The sequence below is a fragment of the Amphimedon queenslandica genome, unplaced genomic scaffold (assembly GCF_000090795.2).
Source record: "Amphimedon queenslandica unplaced genomic scaffold, v1.1 AMPQUscaffold_13169, whole genome shotgun sequence".
NCBI lineage: Eukaryota > Metazoa > Porifera > Demospongiae > Haplosclerida > Niphatidae > Amphimedon > Amphimedon queenslandica.
The window spans coordinates 27,069-41,611 of NW_003546595.1; the positions used below are offsets into that span (position 1 = coordinate 27,069).

The window sequence follows — 14,543 nt, forward strand, 5'->3', positions numbered from 1 at the left end:
TGATTGTCACATGAACCTGCAATGCACTGTAGTTACTGGGTCTACTGGAGAAAAAGTATTTAATTATTAATTGTCAGCTACTATTATTGTTAATAGGTACATGTGTGGGAAGATATAGATAAGGACCAGTTAGTAAAGGACTTACAATATCTGCTAGAGGACGGGATTAATAGTTTAGCTGTGGTACTCCTTTATTCCTAGGGACTTTTGTCCGATTTTGGAGCAACTTTTAAAAATAGCCATAAACTTTAAAAATTGAAGTAGAAATCACCTCAAACTTTCTACACAACATAAGGACATCAATATGTATCAGAAAATGTAATAAAAATTTGGGGCGATTTTAGAGGCATTTTTTGGCTAAAGTCCCATGTACTAAATCAGCAATAAAGGGAGTTTGGCCTTACGCATAACTAATACACTGTTACACTAAACCCAATTTTAGAATGTATAAATAATTATTTCTTTTATTATTAAAATTTTGATTAATTTAAAGTGTCTTGTATATTCCAAGTTGTTTTTCTTGATACTTCATTATAATAATAAACCTTTCCATCATCAGTATTGACCGAATGCCATCCATTACCAGGTTTCAACTAGTTGCAATATGAAGATCATCTTAATAATAACTAATGATAACTGGCATTACCTGTGTTGAAGGTTCATTGTCACACATAAGCAGAACTTCTTCATAATTCCATTTGCTGATACCAAGATCAGCATTGAAATAAAAGTGACGTTTGGATTTTTGTGAATATCCTCTTTCCCAACCAACAGGCAGTGATAGCTACAATTAATAATAATAATAATAATAATAATAATAATAATAATAATAATAATAATAATAATAATAATAATAATAATAATAATAAAATAACAAGAATGCACTAACCAAAGACACGTCTTCAATAGAGGAGTGAGGAGAGCTGGTACTGGATAATCCGCTGATGTTCAGGAGGTTCTCAGACTCAAAACTGACAATGCTTGAAGCACTCTCAGTGAAGGAGGAGGAGGTCATTCCTTTTCCCAATTTCTCCTTCACTTCTCTCATGGAGAGACACTCACTCATGCTCACTCCTTTATTGCTGCTTCTTGTTAAAGAGGAGGAGGACGTTACTGCTATCGATGAGTTTGATCTTGTACGACTGGGACCTCCCCCTCCTGTACTGCTCAATGAGTGGTACCGAGTGACCCCTGGGGTCTTGGAAATATTCCTAAAGTGACGAGGGGAGGACGTCCTTGGAGGAAGAGGCGGAGTTACCTCTAATTGCGAAGGCTCTCCATCAGTTTCAGAATTCGAATGCAAGAGGACACACCTTTTACCAGCGGAAGATGATGACCTGGTGACACTGCCTGGTATGGCAATTGGTCTGGAGTTGACATGACTGGATGAAACTGGATTCATCTTCATGTAGTCATCAGCAGGTCCTAATGGTGATATCTCAGTGATGGGTGATGGTATGGAGCAGGAGGTTGACTGTGATGGTGTTAGTTTCAGTGAAGAGGGAACACTGGGAGGTTGCATCAGCACATACTCATCATTAACCTCAATTGAACCGTTGCTGCTAGTTATACTAATGTAGCTGTTGTTACTGCTGCTTCGGTTCCGTTGTAAGGAGTTTCCTTTTTTGGGCGGTAAAGGAGGAGGGTCCCTTGGAGGGAGAGGAGGGGGAGGGGCTGACGAGCCGCGAGGAGGAACAGGAGGCAGTTCCAGTATCGATCCTTCTTCACATCCGTCAGGAGAGACCCTACCTCCGTCAAATGAATAGACATCATTCAATACTTGGGACTCTGAAGACGGAGACACCAGGACTGAGCCTCTGATACCCTCTCTTCCATTTTGTGATGAAATTAATCTTTTCAAAATGATGTATGAATTATCCTTGTTAGTATGATCAACAAGTAAACCAGTGATATTATTTTTTAATAAAATATTCTCAATATTAAGCACCCAGTCATAATGCTCTGATGCTGAGTCAGCAATCATTATTAAATCATCACTATTACTATTTGTCATTTTTATTATACATTCTCCACCATCATTCCTATACACATTTATCTTATTCATATTCTTAATGATGTGAACTATATCTACTGGTTTACTGTCCACCATACACTGTATGAGACCAGAGGATTTCAACACACACCAGAGCTTCCCATAACTGAAAGGAACATCAGATAGGCCTTCTCCTGGTCTAATGGACGCCACTGAAGTGACTGGGTCATTAGTTGATACGGATGGATAGTAGGAGCAGGTTAGAAACCCAGCAAAGACTACAGCACCTCCTGAAGAACCTTGCAATAAGAACTGGGACGGCTCTTGTCTGGTTGCAGCCTCAATAGCTTCTATCCAACGGAGAGTATCCAACTTATCAATCGTATTGAATAAATACACATCATTATTAGTCATCTCAACCTTAATGTACTCACTATATAATGTATAATGTAATGAAGTAATTAGTTGATATAAGTGAGCTTACTTCTTCTTGTCAGTGGTAAGAGACACAATGGCTGATCTGAAGTCAAGGAATATCTCAAACTGTTTAATACCTTCATCTTCTTCATCAAGATAACACAGCAGGCTCGAGCCATCAACGATACACCAGTACCTCTGCCAGGCACTCCCTCCCCCTCCTCCTCCTCTGGGACTGTTGTTTGATGGCTGACACTCGCTCTTCACCAGGTAACCTTTGGTCTTATAATCCAAAGCATTCCTGTAGGAGGGCTAGAGAAATAAATAAATTAATAAAATGGATACAAAAATAAATAAATAAATGAATAATAAATACATGTAAATGACTAAATGCTTACGTTGCTCTTAATGGAGAGGATTACATCCAGCAGAGATTGTTCCGGAGTCTTAACACACAACACAAACTGGGCCACTGGTGACATGTTCCCTTTGATGGTCATTATCTTTTCTTCAGATTCCAAATATTTGATAGGATCAGTGACATCATCGAGTAGTGCAATAGCATAACTATTAGCAATAACTATTAATTAATAAATTAATAATAATAACCACTCTACCTCTTGTGATCCAGATCCCCTTTACCACACTTGACAAGAGACAGCTGGACCACATCAGAGACTGAGCTCTTCTTATTGCAAACTATAACCACTCGAGGATGGAATGGAGCAACTAATGATGTATATATTCTTACAAGACCTCCACCCTATTCATCAATTAATTCAGTAATCGATTAACTCATGCTTACCTTTGTCACCACAGATTGATAAGTAGGCTCCTTTACTTTGAACTTCTTTGATAATCTCCGCTCGGTGCTGAAACTAACAGCTGGTTCATCACTTGAATTATTAACATATCTCAATGGCCTCTCATCACTTGTACTACAATAATGAAAACAACAGCATCAGTACAAGTATATTTATCAGAAAATGTAATGAATTTGTGAAGAATTTTCTCCATTTCATTTTTGGCAAAATTTGACCAAAATCCCTAATAGTACAGGGCTTTTGTCCAATTTGGACCAACTTTTAAAAATCATAAAAAATCTAAACTTTATCGGCATCAGCTCAAATTTTCTACACAACATAAGTACATGTACATGCATACATTATTATTTCTGTTGATACCTTGCCAGCATTTTTTCCATTGGATTAAGTAGGAGTGAAACTATTGATGTGAACCCTGGCCTATCAACAGGTGAGACAGACCAGCACTTGCTCATTACTGAATAAAACTCATCAAGACAACAAGGTGGCTGTAATAAACGATATCCCTCTGTTACCTAAAGATAAACAACAACATAAACAACAACAACAACAAACAATAAACAACAACACAACAATAATAAATATACTTTTGTCTGCACTTGGTTGTTACTAAAGTTAGCGTAAGGTACAGATCCTGAGGTAACAAACTCGTACAATAAAATACCATAGCTCCTATAATAATAATAAATATAAATAAATAAACACAGCTAACGGGATAGTACATACCACACGTCACTTTCTTTAGAGAATGTTCCATCATTAAACACCTCAGGAGGACTCCATCTCACATTAATTAAGTGTCTGTTGGTCAGGGGCACCCCCTCCTGTCTACTAGTACTGAAGTCAGATATCTTAACCTCACCTTCTGCTGAGACTAACAAGTATGGACCGAGTTAAGAAACATACATCATCGTTATTATTATTATTATTATTATTATTATTATTATTATTATTATTATTATTATTATTATTATTAATTATTATTATTATTAATTAGGATATATTTCTTGCTGCTAGGTCACAGTGAAGTATATTCTTAGAATGAATATATTCCATTCCCATGGCAACCTGACGTGCATATCTGAATATCTCCACATCACAGAGTTCTCCTTGATGGAGCAAATGTAGCATTGAATGAGGCAGAAGCTCCTAAGGAGGGGGAAGTGTGGGGTGACAAACCACAAAATGATTCACTCCTTTGTTAAAATCACTTAGTACTACAGGCAGTAATTGTAGAGACAAGGTATCATAACTCAAACTGATGTATATACTGATAAGACATGTAGGCCAATCTGTGTACATGACCTTTATAACCCTTTCATACAATATACCTCCTCTTTCCTCTTCTCACTCTCCCCTCCCTCTCTCTCTCTCTCTCTCTCCTTCTTCTCCCCTCTCTCCCTCCCTCTCACTATGATCAATGAGGTTGGTTCTGATAGCAATGTTGCTCCAATTAATCTTACAATCTGTGGGTGGGTCAACTGACTATAAATAAATAAATAAATAAATAAAATAAAATAAATAAAATAAAATAAATAAATAACAACATGATGTACCTCAATATATCAAGTTCTTGTCTAAATGATTTCTTGTCAGTAAGTCTGTTCTCAGGATTGAGTGTCTTAATGGCCACATCTTGTCCTCCTATAGTCCCCTGTATCACATCACCATATTTGGACGATCCAATTATTTTGATGAAATGAAGTGCAGACGAGGGAACGTCCCATCCCAGTGGGTTACCAGTTCCTCTCCTCCGACTAACAATGTCCCTCATTAATGAGCGTAACTGTTTCAAATTATCTTCAAGATTATCCAAAAATAAATAACTGTCCTATACAACACAGGAAGAATCACTTTCACAATAAACACACAATAATACAATAGTTACCTTCTTTACAAAACCAACACTTCTGAGGAGGTCAGTAATCCCAGGCTTATTAATGAACTGTGAGTACAGAAAACATACAATAGCAACTAGTAATGTCTTCCTTTACTTTGCTGGCAGCTCTGAGCCTCCTGTTCTTCTCATTGGCTGGATCATGGATCACATTGTGAAGTATGGCCAGTAGGACTCGAGTAGTTTCAAGAAAGTCTTCCTCCGAGTAGTCCTTGAACCGGTCCCAGACTGAACCACCTGGACCACTAGTCTCCATTAATACAAGCCTCAACACTACAGGAGCAGCTACTGCTGGTACTGTATCGTGATAATACCAGAGGGAGAGGGAGAGATGCAAGGACGCAGGCACAGGGCTGAAACACACAAACTTGAGAACTTGGATCTCCACGCTCAAAAAGAATATGCTAATTATTTATTCATAGAGTGTTCATTAATTAATTATTCATAGCTTGAAATGTTTCATAGAGAGACAACAGTTTAGCATCTGTTCCAGGTAGGACCTCCTTTAGTGACATATCAAAATGGCACCTGCTAACAAAACAACAATTAATGTCATCAGATAAAGCCAATTCAGCAGCTCTCTCTACAACAGCAACGACCTACCATGACACATCACATTAATTAACTAACGTATCACATGACTAGCTCACTTCAGCTCCAGAATAACCAGCTGTCTTGAGGACCAGCTCAGTAATGTCAACATCCTCTGATACTGGAGTAGTTTTAAACCTTATCTATCGTATTAATCCATTCAATCATCTTCTACTTGTTAGTATTATCATTACTTTAAATATTTCCCTTCTTGTTCCTTCAGTTGGTAATGGAACATAAATCTTTTTGTCAAATCTCCCTGACCTTAACAGTGCCTAATGGACACATAATGATGATAGAACAGACTCTCTCAAACCTTGTCAATGATGTCCGGTCTGTTGGTAGCAGCAATGATAAGGACTCCTTTAAGAGACTCGATCCCGTCCATCTCCGTCAGCAACTGAGTTAGGATCCTATCACCAACTTTAGACCCATCACCACTATATTCCATTCATTCATTCATTTATTTATTGATTTATTCATTACCTCTGTCTGTGTGTTGCTATGGAGTCTATTTCATCAAAGAATACAATACTAGGGGCAGCTGCTCTTGCTCGACTGAAAACCTTCAAATATTTATTAATCCAATTATTAATTACATTCATTATTATTACCTTTCTAATTGCCTTCTCCGAATCACCAACCCACTTATTGAATATTTCCGGACCCTATACATTAATAATATTGAGATTATTATTATTATTATTATTATTATTATTATTATTATTATTATTATTATTACTTTAATTGATATAAAATTAAAACAGGTTTCAGTAGCCAAAGCTCTAACAATCATTGTTTTAGAGCAGCCAGGGGGTCCATACAACAAGATGCCCTTCACTGCCCTCAGTCCTAACCTTTCCAGTGCCTGTTTGGTACATTCTTTATTAATTGATGGTAATCAATTAATAATTAATGGTAGTGTACCTCTGGGTGCTTTATTGGCCAATCAGTCGACTCAATTAATTGCTTCTTAATATTTTCCTCTCCACCAATGTCACTCCAAAGTACCTGAAACAACAACAACAACAACAACTAATAACAACAACAACAACAATAATAACAACAATAACAACAACAATAATAACAACAATAATAACAACAATAATAACTAATAACAACAACAACTAATAATAACTAATAATAACTAATAATAACTAATAATAACTGATAACAACATCAACTAAATAACAAGACAACAAGTTACTGTGTTCTGTGGTTACTTTGATACAAGGAAGTGGGACATATTGAAACAAAGTGTAGCTATGCAACGGGAAACAACCCACAGCTGCTCTTACTTTGGGTACTTCAATCATAATCTCCTTCATTGCTGTCGGTTGTATTTGTCTTAATGATCTCAACATGACGTCATAATTGACATGGAAATCAAAACTTTGTTCCGGATCAAAATCAGACAACAGCAACTGCTGGGCAGTTGTACACAATAACTAACAAAGTCAATACAAAAAATAATAATCATAAAATTGAATAATGTACTTTACCTTCAAATCTGATCCAACGTATCCGTGGGTTAACATTGATATACTTCTGATGTCTTCTCTGCTTAAGGTGTGAGGTATTTTGTCCATCATTCTTCTCAATATGTCTTCCCTTTCCAGCTGCTGTGGTGGGTGCATTTCTATTTCCTTGTCAAACCTGCCGGGACAACGCAACTCAATGTGAACAGAACTTAAATTGTTGGTCGTTGCCAAGACAACAGAATGACGTAAAGAAGGTAACTTAGCAACAGTCTCAAAGTGTTTGATCAAAGCTGACACGATCAACTGATTATTGAGACACACTTTATCAATATCATTAACGATTAATATACCAATTGATCCTGATTCAAGTTGCTGTAACGTCAGTTCAATTAATTGTAATGCATTGGTTCTGAGGAGATCAGATGAATTAATAATTTTAATATTAACAAGAGGGACGTTACTACTAATGGCTTCAGCTATTAATGATTTACCAGTTCCAGGGAGCCCATGTATAATGATGCCCCTAGGGAATGATATCTGACCAGAGCTGATTAGATGTGGATAAACAAACGGATACTGAACCAGCTGCTTCAATAAAAGGATAATGTGAGAATACCCTCCAATGGCATCCAGTGTAGGACTAGCACTAGCTATATCGTTAGTAGTAACTGAAGTGGTTACAGTAACAATGGTGGATAGTGCTATGCGACCAATCTCCTGTAAGGGAATCTGTGGAGGTGTAGCTTTTAATGGTGAGGGTATGGTCACTGGGTGCGGTTTTGAGGGAGTAGATGAAAGGACAGAAGACAACGATAATGAAGAAATATCATCAACCAAACTATTAGTACTGGAGTCATGTGACACACTACTGGAGTCATGTGACACACTACTGGTGTCATGTGACATATAGGTACGGCTGGTGTCTTGTGATACGTGTAACGATTTGACGATAAGAGAACACTGTTGTCCAAGGAAAGTGACATTAATTAAGCTACCAACAGAAACAATTGTGCCCTCTATAAAGACATGTAATAATAATAAATCATTAGCATTATTACCATTTTTAACAGCAATGTAGTGTTTAAATGACTCATCAACCGTAATGCCATTACTGCTGGGGCTGGACCTATTAATGAATAGTAATAATAATAAATATAAGCAGTTTTACCTTAACGATAATTCTAGTTCTTTGATATTAAATATCTTAACATTTGGCGGCATCAGTTTAATTAATATTAATGAATCATTTTTAACCTTTTCACATAACGACTTGCTAACAATCACTCCTATAACACCAATCAATCAATCAATCAATCAATCAATTAATCAAGTACTATGAATATCAATGCTTTTAATTGGCCAGGCTCTAGCAATTGACAAAAACTACAAACAAATAATTAATTAATAATTAATTAATACTATCTTACTTCATAATTAGAATTCATTATTATTACAGTTTGATTAATCTTAATATCACAATGTCTCATAGTGTCAGGATGAATATAGACTGCATCACCATTATCTTTAATAATATCTACTGGAATTATCAAGTTATTATTAATTATTATCAACCACCATTCTCCACATGTTCTTGGGGTCTGGTAAATAGAACTTTATTTAAAATGTATCCGTCCTCCAGTGGGCCCCCTCCATTAGCACATGAAGGAACATACAGAAACCTCTCTCCCTCTCCCTCTCCTTCCTCCAGGAGAATCCAACAAACCCGACCAGACCTCTTCTTTTTTGGAGGCATTTTGAGAGTGGGTGTGGTCAACCCTATTTGTGGGTGTGGCTGAGAATGTTTGGAGTTTTCTCTTCAGTATTTGGAAAAGATTGTTCAGAAATTGAAAGAGATCCAAGAGCAGATCCATTTGATAAGTACTGGTTTGAAATTTATTTTTTTTAATTCTTTATTAAAATTAGGGAAATATGTAGAACAATGAGACAATTTGAAGAATCTTTTGAAGAAATGACTGACTTCTTTGAAAGAGAAGGTCAGTGGCTATTGATAGTTATTGATATGATGAGGTCACTGTAGACTCTAATGATGAGCAATGTTATGATGAAAGTCCTGAGTTACTGAGAGGAAATATACTCAATAAAGTAATACCATTTATTTATTTATTTATTTATTTATTTATTTATTTATTTATTTATTTGGCCAATGTCCCTGTAAGACTTTTGTCTGATTAGAGAAACCTTTAATATTTATAATAAATCCAATTTTGATTGGAATTAGCTCAAACTTTCTACATAGCATAAGAACATGTATATGTATCAGGAAATGTAATAAAAATGGAGAATTCTCTCCTTTTCATTTTTGGCAAAATTTGGCCAAAATCCCTGTACTATAGTACAGGGACTTTTGTCCAATTTTTGAGCAACTTTAAAAATTCGTAAAAAATGAAATTTTGATCGGAATCAGCTCAACCTTTCTACACAGCATAAGTACATGTATATGTATCAGGAAATGTAATAAAAATAATGTTAACATGCAATTTAGGATGACTTTCATTGTAAATCACAATTCAAGGATAAAAGTATATAACTTAATCAATTGATCAATTGATTATAGTCTGATAGATCTTGATGATATCGTTGAAGCTGATCCTAAAGCTCTTGATGACATTTTAAACTCAAGAGGTGATAAAAGGAACAACACTTCTGGTAGAGTCCACTCACAAAGCATTAGAATATCAACTACAGTGAGACCTGATGGGGTAAGTCCATTGATAGAGTGTAGCCTCTTTATAATGGACACTTTGAAGGTGTGATTGGTACACTAGGCACAGTCCATTAAATGGACGTGTCCGTTACAAAGAGGCTTAGACTCTGTAGTATTATTATTTATTGTTCATAGACTGTAGAATATAAAAGAACTGTCACTGATTCTGACGGAAATGAACAGGTAGGGGTTGGCCAGCTGCTGGAGTGGGATATTAGTGTCATTTTGTTTATAGACCACCACTTCAAGCACAAAGAGACAATGACTGATGTTAACTGATGATATCTGTATAATAATGGGATCAACTTATTACCAAATTATAACAATAATTAACAATCAATCTTACTGTATCAATAACAACAACAACAACAATAATAATAATAATAATAATAATAATAATAATAATAATGTGAAGGAGGGAAAGAGAGACAGTGCTTACTAAAATAATTAGATATTAAGAATTATGATACAAAAAAGAATAGAAATTGTTTCAACTCAAACATATTTTGAGCACATTATCCATAACATAATGAGAGTGAGTGTACAGTGCATGAGGTGAATCAGTCACAGAACAATTCTTTATTTTATTGTAATTAGTAGAAAGAAAGACCTCACAACGAACTTTGGGCGGCCATTAACTGCTGACGTAGCAAGAGTACCCTTTGCTCTTGAAGCTTGACATCAGAATCAGTGACTGTCATTGGTAGCACGTTCCCTCCTCCAGTGATACGAGCAGGGATATTGTTAGGATGAGACTTGACTTGATGCTGCTGCTGGTCCTGATGTATCTGTAATAGTCTAGTACCGCTAGTTACTTTATTATTATTACTAACAGGATGAGACTGGGGTCTCTGTACAGAACTCAATAGACTAGGCAGTACAGGAGACTGGGGCTGTAGCCCTGAAGGTAGCAACAAAGGAATGCGTGACGATGATACTAGACCATCTGATGGACCATAGCCTGGAGGTGGGATTGGGTCTGGGTCTAATCTCGAGAGTTCCTTTCCTGTGACGTGATCATTTGGATTTAAAGTATTCAATCTTCGTTCCCATAGCGACTGAACTACCACATTTAAAGTATGTCCCTTAGAGTCTCCGCCCACTGAGCCACTCCCATTATTGCTCTGTCCTAATATGGTATCCCTCAATTCAGTGTTACCAGCAGGAGGTGACAGTAACATTATCGGTAGTTTAATGACTCCACAGGTCCTTCGAACAGGTCCGGAAGGTCTCAGTGGGTTCAGTGACAGTGGTCTAACGGACTGTGGTACTATGTGCCGCGGGTCAAACCGTTTGACGGTTCCTTGTGGGTTCCGGTCACGAGCTCTTCGCCTGGTCCCGTCCCCCAAACTACCGGCACGACTGAAATCAAAACACGTTAGATCGGCATGGTCGCCAAGGAAACGAGCAATCTGTGGCTTTGAGCGGAACTTTTTACCACAAGGACTAAAGACAATAAATGAATTAATTAATAATTATTAATGGATGGGATGGTACATACCTGTAATAGTACACGTCAGTCTTCCCAGCAGACATACCATTCTTCCTAACTACAATCTCTCTCCTCCAGCCTGAGGGAAGACCCTTTGGCTTATGGTCCACTTTCTGTACGTTATCTCCATTCATGATCCACTAGTACACGCGGGATGCACTCCTCCTGTTATCTACTGAGGGACGAGAGGTGGGAAGAGAGAGAGGGAGAGAGGGTCTCTTGTTAATTCCTCAATCTAAAGACCAAAAGAAATAATCCGTGAAGGGGAGAGAGAGGAGGAACACACCATTGACACTTTAAATCTATTTAAGAGTAAGTAAGAAATTATTTCATTCCTTTAATTAGATCCAATTACTCTAATTTTGTGTGGGCGGGCTCAGTCTCCACTTCATGTCCATGATCCAGCAGCAGTACATAATGGCAGCCAGTCGCGCAGCCAGTGCTGGTCCATTCCTTCACTGTACTGCTTGGTTCTCTTCTTCTGTAGACCAGGAGACCATTAGACTATGGAGTAATGGAATATATCCATTGATCTAGTTATTCTCTTTCCATAGAGCAATACGGTGGAGCCTGTTCTGACTGCAGTACTGCCCAGTATCTCTTTGGGACTGGACCTGATGATAGAGACGTGATACAAGTCTACAGTAACAGTTTTGGAATAGCTGTATTCAAATCAGAGTGGATTCATCAGGTGATAGAGTCCAATAAAGACAAGGGACACACTAACATAGCTCAGTTCCTCATAATACCATCACCAAAGGAAGAGGAGGGTGCTCCAGAACCAGCTGTGTTTGGTAATCCTGAGTTATTCAAATCTGCTCATTACGTGAAGAAGAAACAAAAGACTATCAACCAACCACTTTACATAACCATTGACCCAAAGGCCACAGGAACAAGTAATGATGACTGGTTTATTCTATTAAATAATAATAATGATTGATAGGACTGAGACATGTTAATGACATTGGAGCTGGTGCTAAAAGTGTTCGATTTTTGGACTTTGGGGAAGCAAAACATATCATGCTGCGTAGAAAGAAGATAAATGAAGACAAATCGTGAAATAAAACTAACACAACAATCATAAGAAAAACAACAACAACAACAACAACAATAATAATAATAATAATAATAATAATAATAATAATGAACTAGTCATTAACTAATGGAGCACCTCTCTCCAATAATGTAGAACACTCATCAAAGTAAGGATAACATTTAAATTCGCCTCTCTTCCGTCCATTTTTATCATAATGCATCAACTTATGACACGAATCACAATAATAGGAAGGAGACTGAGTTCCAACCTGATCATCAATCACAGACCACCTAAATTAAGAATTAATTAAAATCATTAATTTTTAAAATCATAATTAACTCAAAAACTTTTTACAGAATTTTGACCCTTTCTTAAAATGGCCATAACTTGAAAAATTGAAGTCAGAATCATCTCAGACTTTCTACACAGCATAAGGACATCAATATGTATCAGAAAATTCTCTCCTTTCAATGGACTGTGCTATACTTACATTGCAGTTAGTTCGTCACAAACGTCACACCTCTTTCTAAACTCTTTGATATATTCATTCAACAATGGATACAATGACCTGTCCTGAATGTCCTTGTCAGTTAACAACCTTTAATTAATAACTATTAATAAACCATAACTATCATTAATAACCACCTGATGTCATTGAATATCATTATGTGTTCACAGTTGCCATGGTGACAGTACAGGTAGGGGTAGCCCAGTCTAATCTTGAGGTCAGAGAAGGTAACTTGGCTCATGTCACGAGAACTGAACTTGTTTAAACGTGGAGACTCTCTCTGTCTCTTCTCGTCACTAGTCCAATCTATTATAACACTGCAACAACAATAAACAACAACAATAAACAACAACAATAAACAACAACATACCTGCTGTAATCTTGTGACTGAGGGTGTCGTCTGTCATTGAAGAAGACGTCATTAATAAATAAATACCCTGACTTTGATGGGCTTGGAGGTGCCTATAGATACAATAATACAACCAGTATTAACAACCAGTATTAATAATAGTGGAGCAGACTAACCAGTATCTTGGACCTATCAAACTGGTTTGGGTCAGCACTGAAATCAGTTTCTATAGCATAATCCCTCGGGCAGTAGATCTTATCCTTAAACTCAACCAATTTCTGATCAGTAAGAACCAAATACTGGGCTTGAGGAATACGCTAATAATAATAATAATAACAAATAATAATAATAATAATAATAATAATAATAATAATAATAATAATAACAAATAATAATAATAATAATAATAATAAATCAATTACTTTAAATGGATGGAATATGATAACAGATATCAGTACTTGTGGGTGGGTCAAGTTATTGGAACAAGTTGCTGACAGAGACGAGAGACATGGAACAGGATGAAATAATTTCTTAGCGCAATCAAACTGTACACTGATAAATAGAAAATAGGTGTGGCAGTTTTGGGTGTGGCTTACTTGAATGACTCAAGAGTGCTGGCTCCATGAGGTAGAGAGCTCCTCACTTTATGTAACGACACACTGTCACTGCCAGGCTAATTAATAATAATAATTAATTAATTAATATGACTTACTAGAAGAGACTTTGGGCTTTGTAAACATAAAATAAAAAACAAAAATTAACTAATGGAGGAACGTTTAAATTTACTTGAATTTATCGTTGCATTTCTTCATCTCTTCATCAGACAGTCCCATTATATTCTGAATGTGACAGTCACCAGTAGCCACGCCCATAAACTCCTCCTCTGCCTTCAATGAATGATAGGCTGCAAACAGCTACAAGAAACAACAAATAAATAAAAAACAAATAAACAAATAGAAACCTTTTCCCGGGCATCTTTGACTGATATGATTCCTGATATCTCAGGATCAATGAACTCATGATCTTTAGGCACTCTAATCCTCTGCAACTCTGCCATTGCCTTACCACGTGGGCAGAGAGTATACGGAGATCTCCGGAAAAGGTACATCAGCAAGCTCTGCCACAAATGTTGGAAGCAACATTGCTGCATATAGTGTAGAAAGGTGGGCATCCACTATGCAGTATTGATCCTTACAACTTGTGGTCAAACCTTTGATGTGGTTATGCAAC

General features: G+C 36.7%; 6 protein-coding genes across 6 annotated transcripts; 2 read left to right on the forward strand and 4 right to left on the reverse strand.

Annotated features, from left to right (window-relative positions):
- Positions 1-421: 421 nt before the first annotated feature.
- On the reverse strand, positions 422-5,441 carry LOC105313943 (uncharacterized). Its single transcript, XM_020000611.1, has 15 exons — positions 5,229-5,441; positions 5,123-5,179; positions 4,791-5,065; positions 4,647-4,719; positions 4,237-4,383; positions 3,961-4,115; positions 3,822-3,906; positions 3,595-3,749; positions 3,216-3,348; positions 3,028-3,173; positions 2,809-2,977; positions 2,478-2,722; positions 890-2,426; positions 647-784; positions 422-593 (listed from the first exon to the last, which is right to left on the reverse strand). Exons 1-15 carry the CDS (start codon positions 5,385-5,387, stop codon positions 483-485), a joined length of 3,585 nt encoding a protein of 1,194 aa, XP_019856170.1. The 5' UTR covers positions 5,388-5,441; the 3' UTR covers positions 422-482.
- Positions 5,442-5,506: 65 nt separating this feature from the next.
- LOC100639162 (spermatogenesis-associated protein 5-like) lies at positions 5,507-8,970 on the reverse strand. The gene is made up of 15 exons (XM_020000612.1): positions 8,779-8,970; positions 8,631-8,737; positions 8,538-8,586; positions 8,372-8,489; positions 8,262-8,329; positions 7,225-8,219; positions 7,021-7,170; positions 6,650-6,733; positions 6,465-6,590; positions 6,337-6,390; positions 6,209-6,288; positions 6,039-6,162; positions 5,917-5,997; positions 5,782-5,865; positions 5,507-5,730 (listed from the first exon to the last, which is right to left on the reverse strand). The coding sequence occupies exons 1-15, from the start codon at positions 8,954-8,956 to the stop codon at positions 5,566-5,568; spliced, it is 2,463 nt and encodes an 820-aa protein (XP_019856171.1). The 5' UTR covers positions 8,957-8,970; the 3' UTR covers positions 5,507-5,565.
- An 11-nt stretch (positions 8,971-8,981) lies between these two features.
- LOC109584765 (uncharacterized) lies at positions 8,982-10,428 on the forward strand. The gene is made up of 7 exons (XM_020000613.1): positions 8,982-9,081; positions 9,127-9,197; positions 9,242-9,306; positions 9,707-9,743; positions 9,787-9,923; positions 10,064-10,111; positions 10,164-10,428. The coding sequence occupies exons 1-7, from the start codon at positions 9,002-9,004 to the stop codon at positions 10,191-10,193; spliced, it is 468 nt and encodes a 155-aa protein (XP_019856172.1). The 5' UTR covers positions 8,982-9,001; the 3' UTR covers positions 10,194-10,428.
- Positions 10,211-11,733, reverse strand: LOC100639286 (methyl-CpG-binding domain protein 3-like). The gene is made up of 2 exons (XM_003388991.3): positions 11,430-11,733; positions 10,211-11,374 (listed from the first exon to the last, which is right to left on the reverse strand). The coding sequence occupies exons 1-2, from the start codon at positions 11,552-11,554 to the stop codon at positions 10,540-10,542; spliced, it is 960 nt and encodes a 319-aa protein (XP_003389039.1). The 5' UTR covers positions 11,555-11,733; the 3' UTR covers positions 10,211-10,539.
- Positions 11,734-11,830: 97 nt separating this feature from the next.
- Positions 11,831-12,510, forward strand: LOC109584766 (uncharacterized). Its single transcript, XM_020000614.1, has 3 exons — positions 11,831-11,931; positions 11,975-12,316; positions 12,364-12,510. The coding sequence occupies exons 1-3, from the start codon at positions 11,838-11,840 to the stop codon at positions 12,477-12,479; spliced, it is 552 nt and encodes a 183-aa protein (XP_019856173.1). The 5' UTR covers positions 11,831-11,837; the 3' UTR covers positions 12,480-12,510.
- Positions 12,477-14,431, reverse strand: LOC105313945 (snRNA-activating protein complex subunit 3-like). The gene is made up of 10 exons (XM_011407773.2): positions 14,275-14,431; positions 14,100-14,227; positions 14,026-14,041; positions 13,910-13,986; positions 13,736-13,865; positions 13,490-13,630; positions 13,335-13,426; positions 13,102-13,281; positions 12,947-13,054; positions 12,477-12,746 (listed from the first exon to the last, which is right to left on the reverse strand). The coding sequence occupies exons 1-10, from the start codon at positions 14,419-14,421 to the stop codon at positions 12,569-12,571; spliced, it is 1,197 nt and encodes a 398-aa protein (XP_011406075.2). The 5' UTR covers positions 14,422-14,431; the 3' UTR covers positions 12,477-12,568.
- Between the last annotated feature and the right edge of the window lie 112 nt (positions 14,432-14,543).

Coding starts and splice junctions, on each gene's coding strand:
- LOC105313943 (XM_020000611.1), bottom strand. CDS start 5,387: ATGGAGACTAGTGGTCCAGGTGGTTCAGTCTGGGACCGGTTCAAGGAC. Junction 5,066..5,122: donor GTGTTGGTTTTGTAAAGAAG/GTAACTATTGTA, acceptor TGTGTTGTATAG/GACAGTTATTTATTTTTGGA. Junction 2,723..2,808: donor TCCTCTCCATTAAGAGCAAC/GTAAGCATTTAG, acceptor TTATTTCTCTAG/CCCTCCTACAGGAATGCTTT.
- LOC100639162 (XM_020000612.1), bottom strand. CDS start 8,956: ATGCCTCCAAAAAAGAAGAGGTCTGGTCGGGTTTGTTGGATTCTCCTG. Junction 8,738..8,778: donor CCAAGAACATGTGGAGAATG/GTGGTTGATAAT, acceptor TAATTCCAGTAG/ATATTATTAAAGATAATGGT. Junction 8,220..8,261: donor CTACATTGCTGTTAAAAATG/GTAATAATGCTA, acceptor ATGTCTTTATAG/AGGGCACAATTGTTTCTGTT.
- LOC109584765 (XM_020000613.1), top strand. CDS start 9,002: ATGTTTGGAGTTTTCTCTTCAGTATTTGGAAAAGATTGTTCAGAAATT. Junction 9,924..10,063: donor CTACAGTGAGACCTGATGGG/GTAAGTCCATTG, acceptor TATTGTTCATAG/ACTGTAGAATATAAAAGAAC. Junction 10,112..10,163: donor ATTCTGACGGAAATGAACAG/GTAGGGGTTGGC, acceptor TTTTGTTTATAG/ACCACCACTTCAAGCACAAA.
- LOC100639286 (XM_003388991.3), bottom strand. CDS start 11,554: ATGAATGGAGATAACGTACAGAAAGTGGACCATAAGCCAAAGGGTCTT. Junction 11,375..11,429: donor ACTGACGTGTACTATTACAG/GTATGTACCATC, acceptor TATTGTCTTTAG/TCCTTGTGGTAAAAAGTTCC.
- LOC109584766 (XM_020000614.1), top strand. CDS start 11,838: ATGGCAGCCAGTCGCGCAGCCAGTGCTGGTCCATTCCTTCACTGTACT. Junction 11,932..11,974: donor GGAGACCATTAGACTATGGA/GTAATGGAATAT, acceptor CTCTTTCCATAG/AGCAATACGGTGGAGCCTGT. Junction 12,317..12,363: donor CCCAAAGGCCACAGGAACAA/GTAATGATGACT, acceptor AATGATTGATAG/GACTGAGACATGTTAATGAC.
- LOC105313945 (XM_011407773.2), bottom strand. CDS start 14,421: ATGTACCTTTTCCGGAGATCTCCGTATACTCTCTGCCCACGTGGTAAG. Junction 13,055..13,101: donor ATGATATTCAATGACATCAG/GTGGTTATTAAT, acceptor TATTAATTAAAG/GTTGTTAACTGACAAGGACA. Junction 12,747..12,946: donor TGTGACGAACTAACTGCAAT/GTAAGTATAGCA, acceptor TTCTTAATTTAG/GTGGTCTGTGATTGATGATC.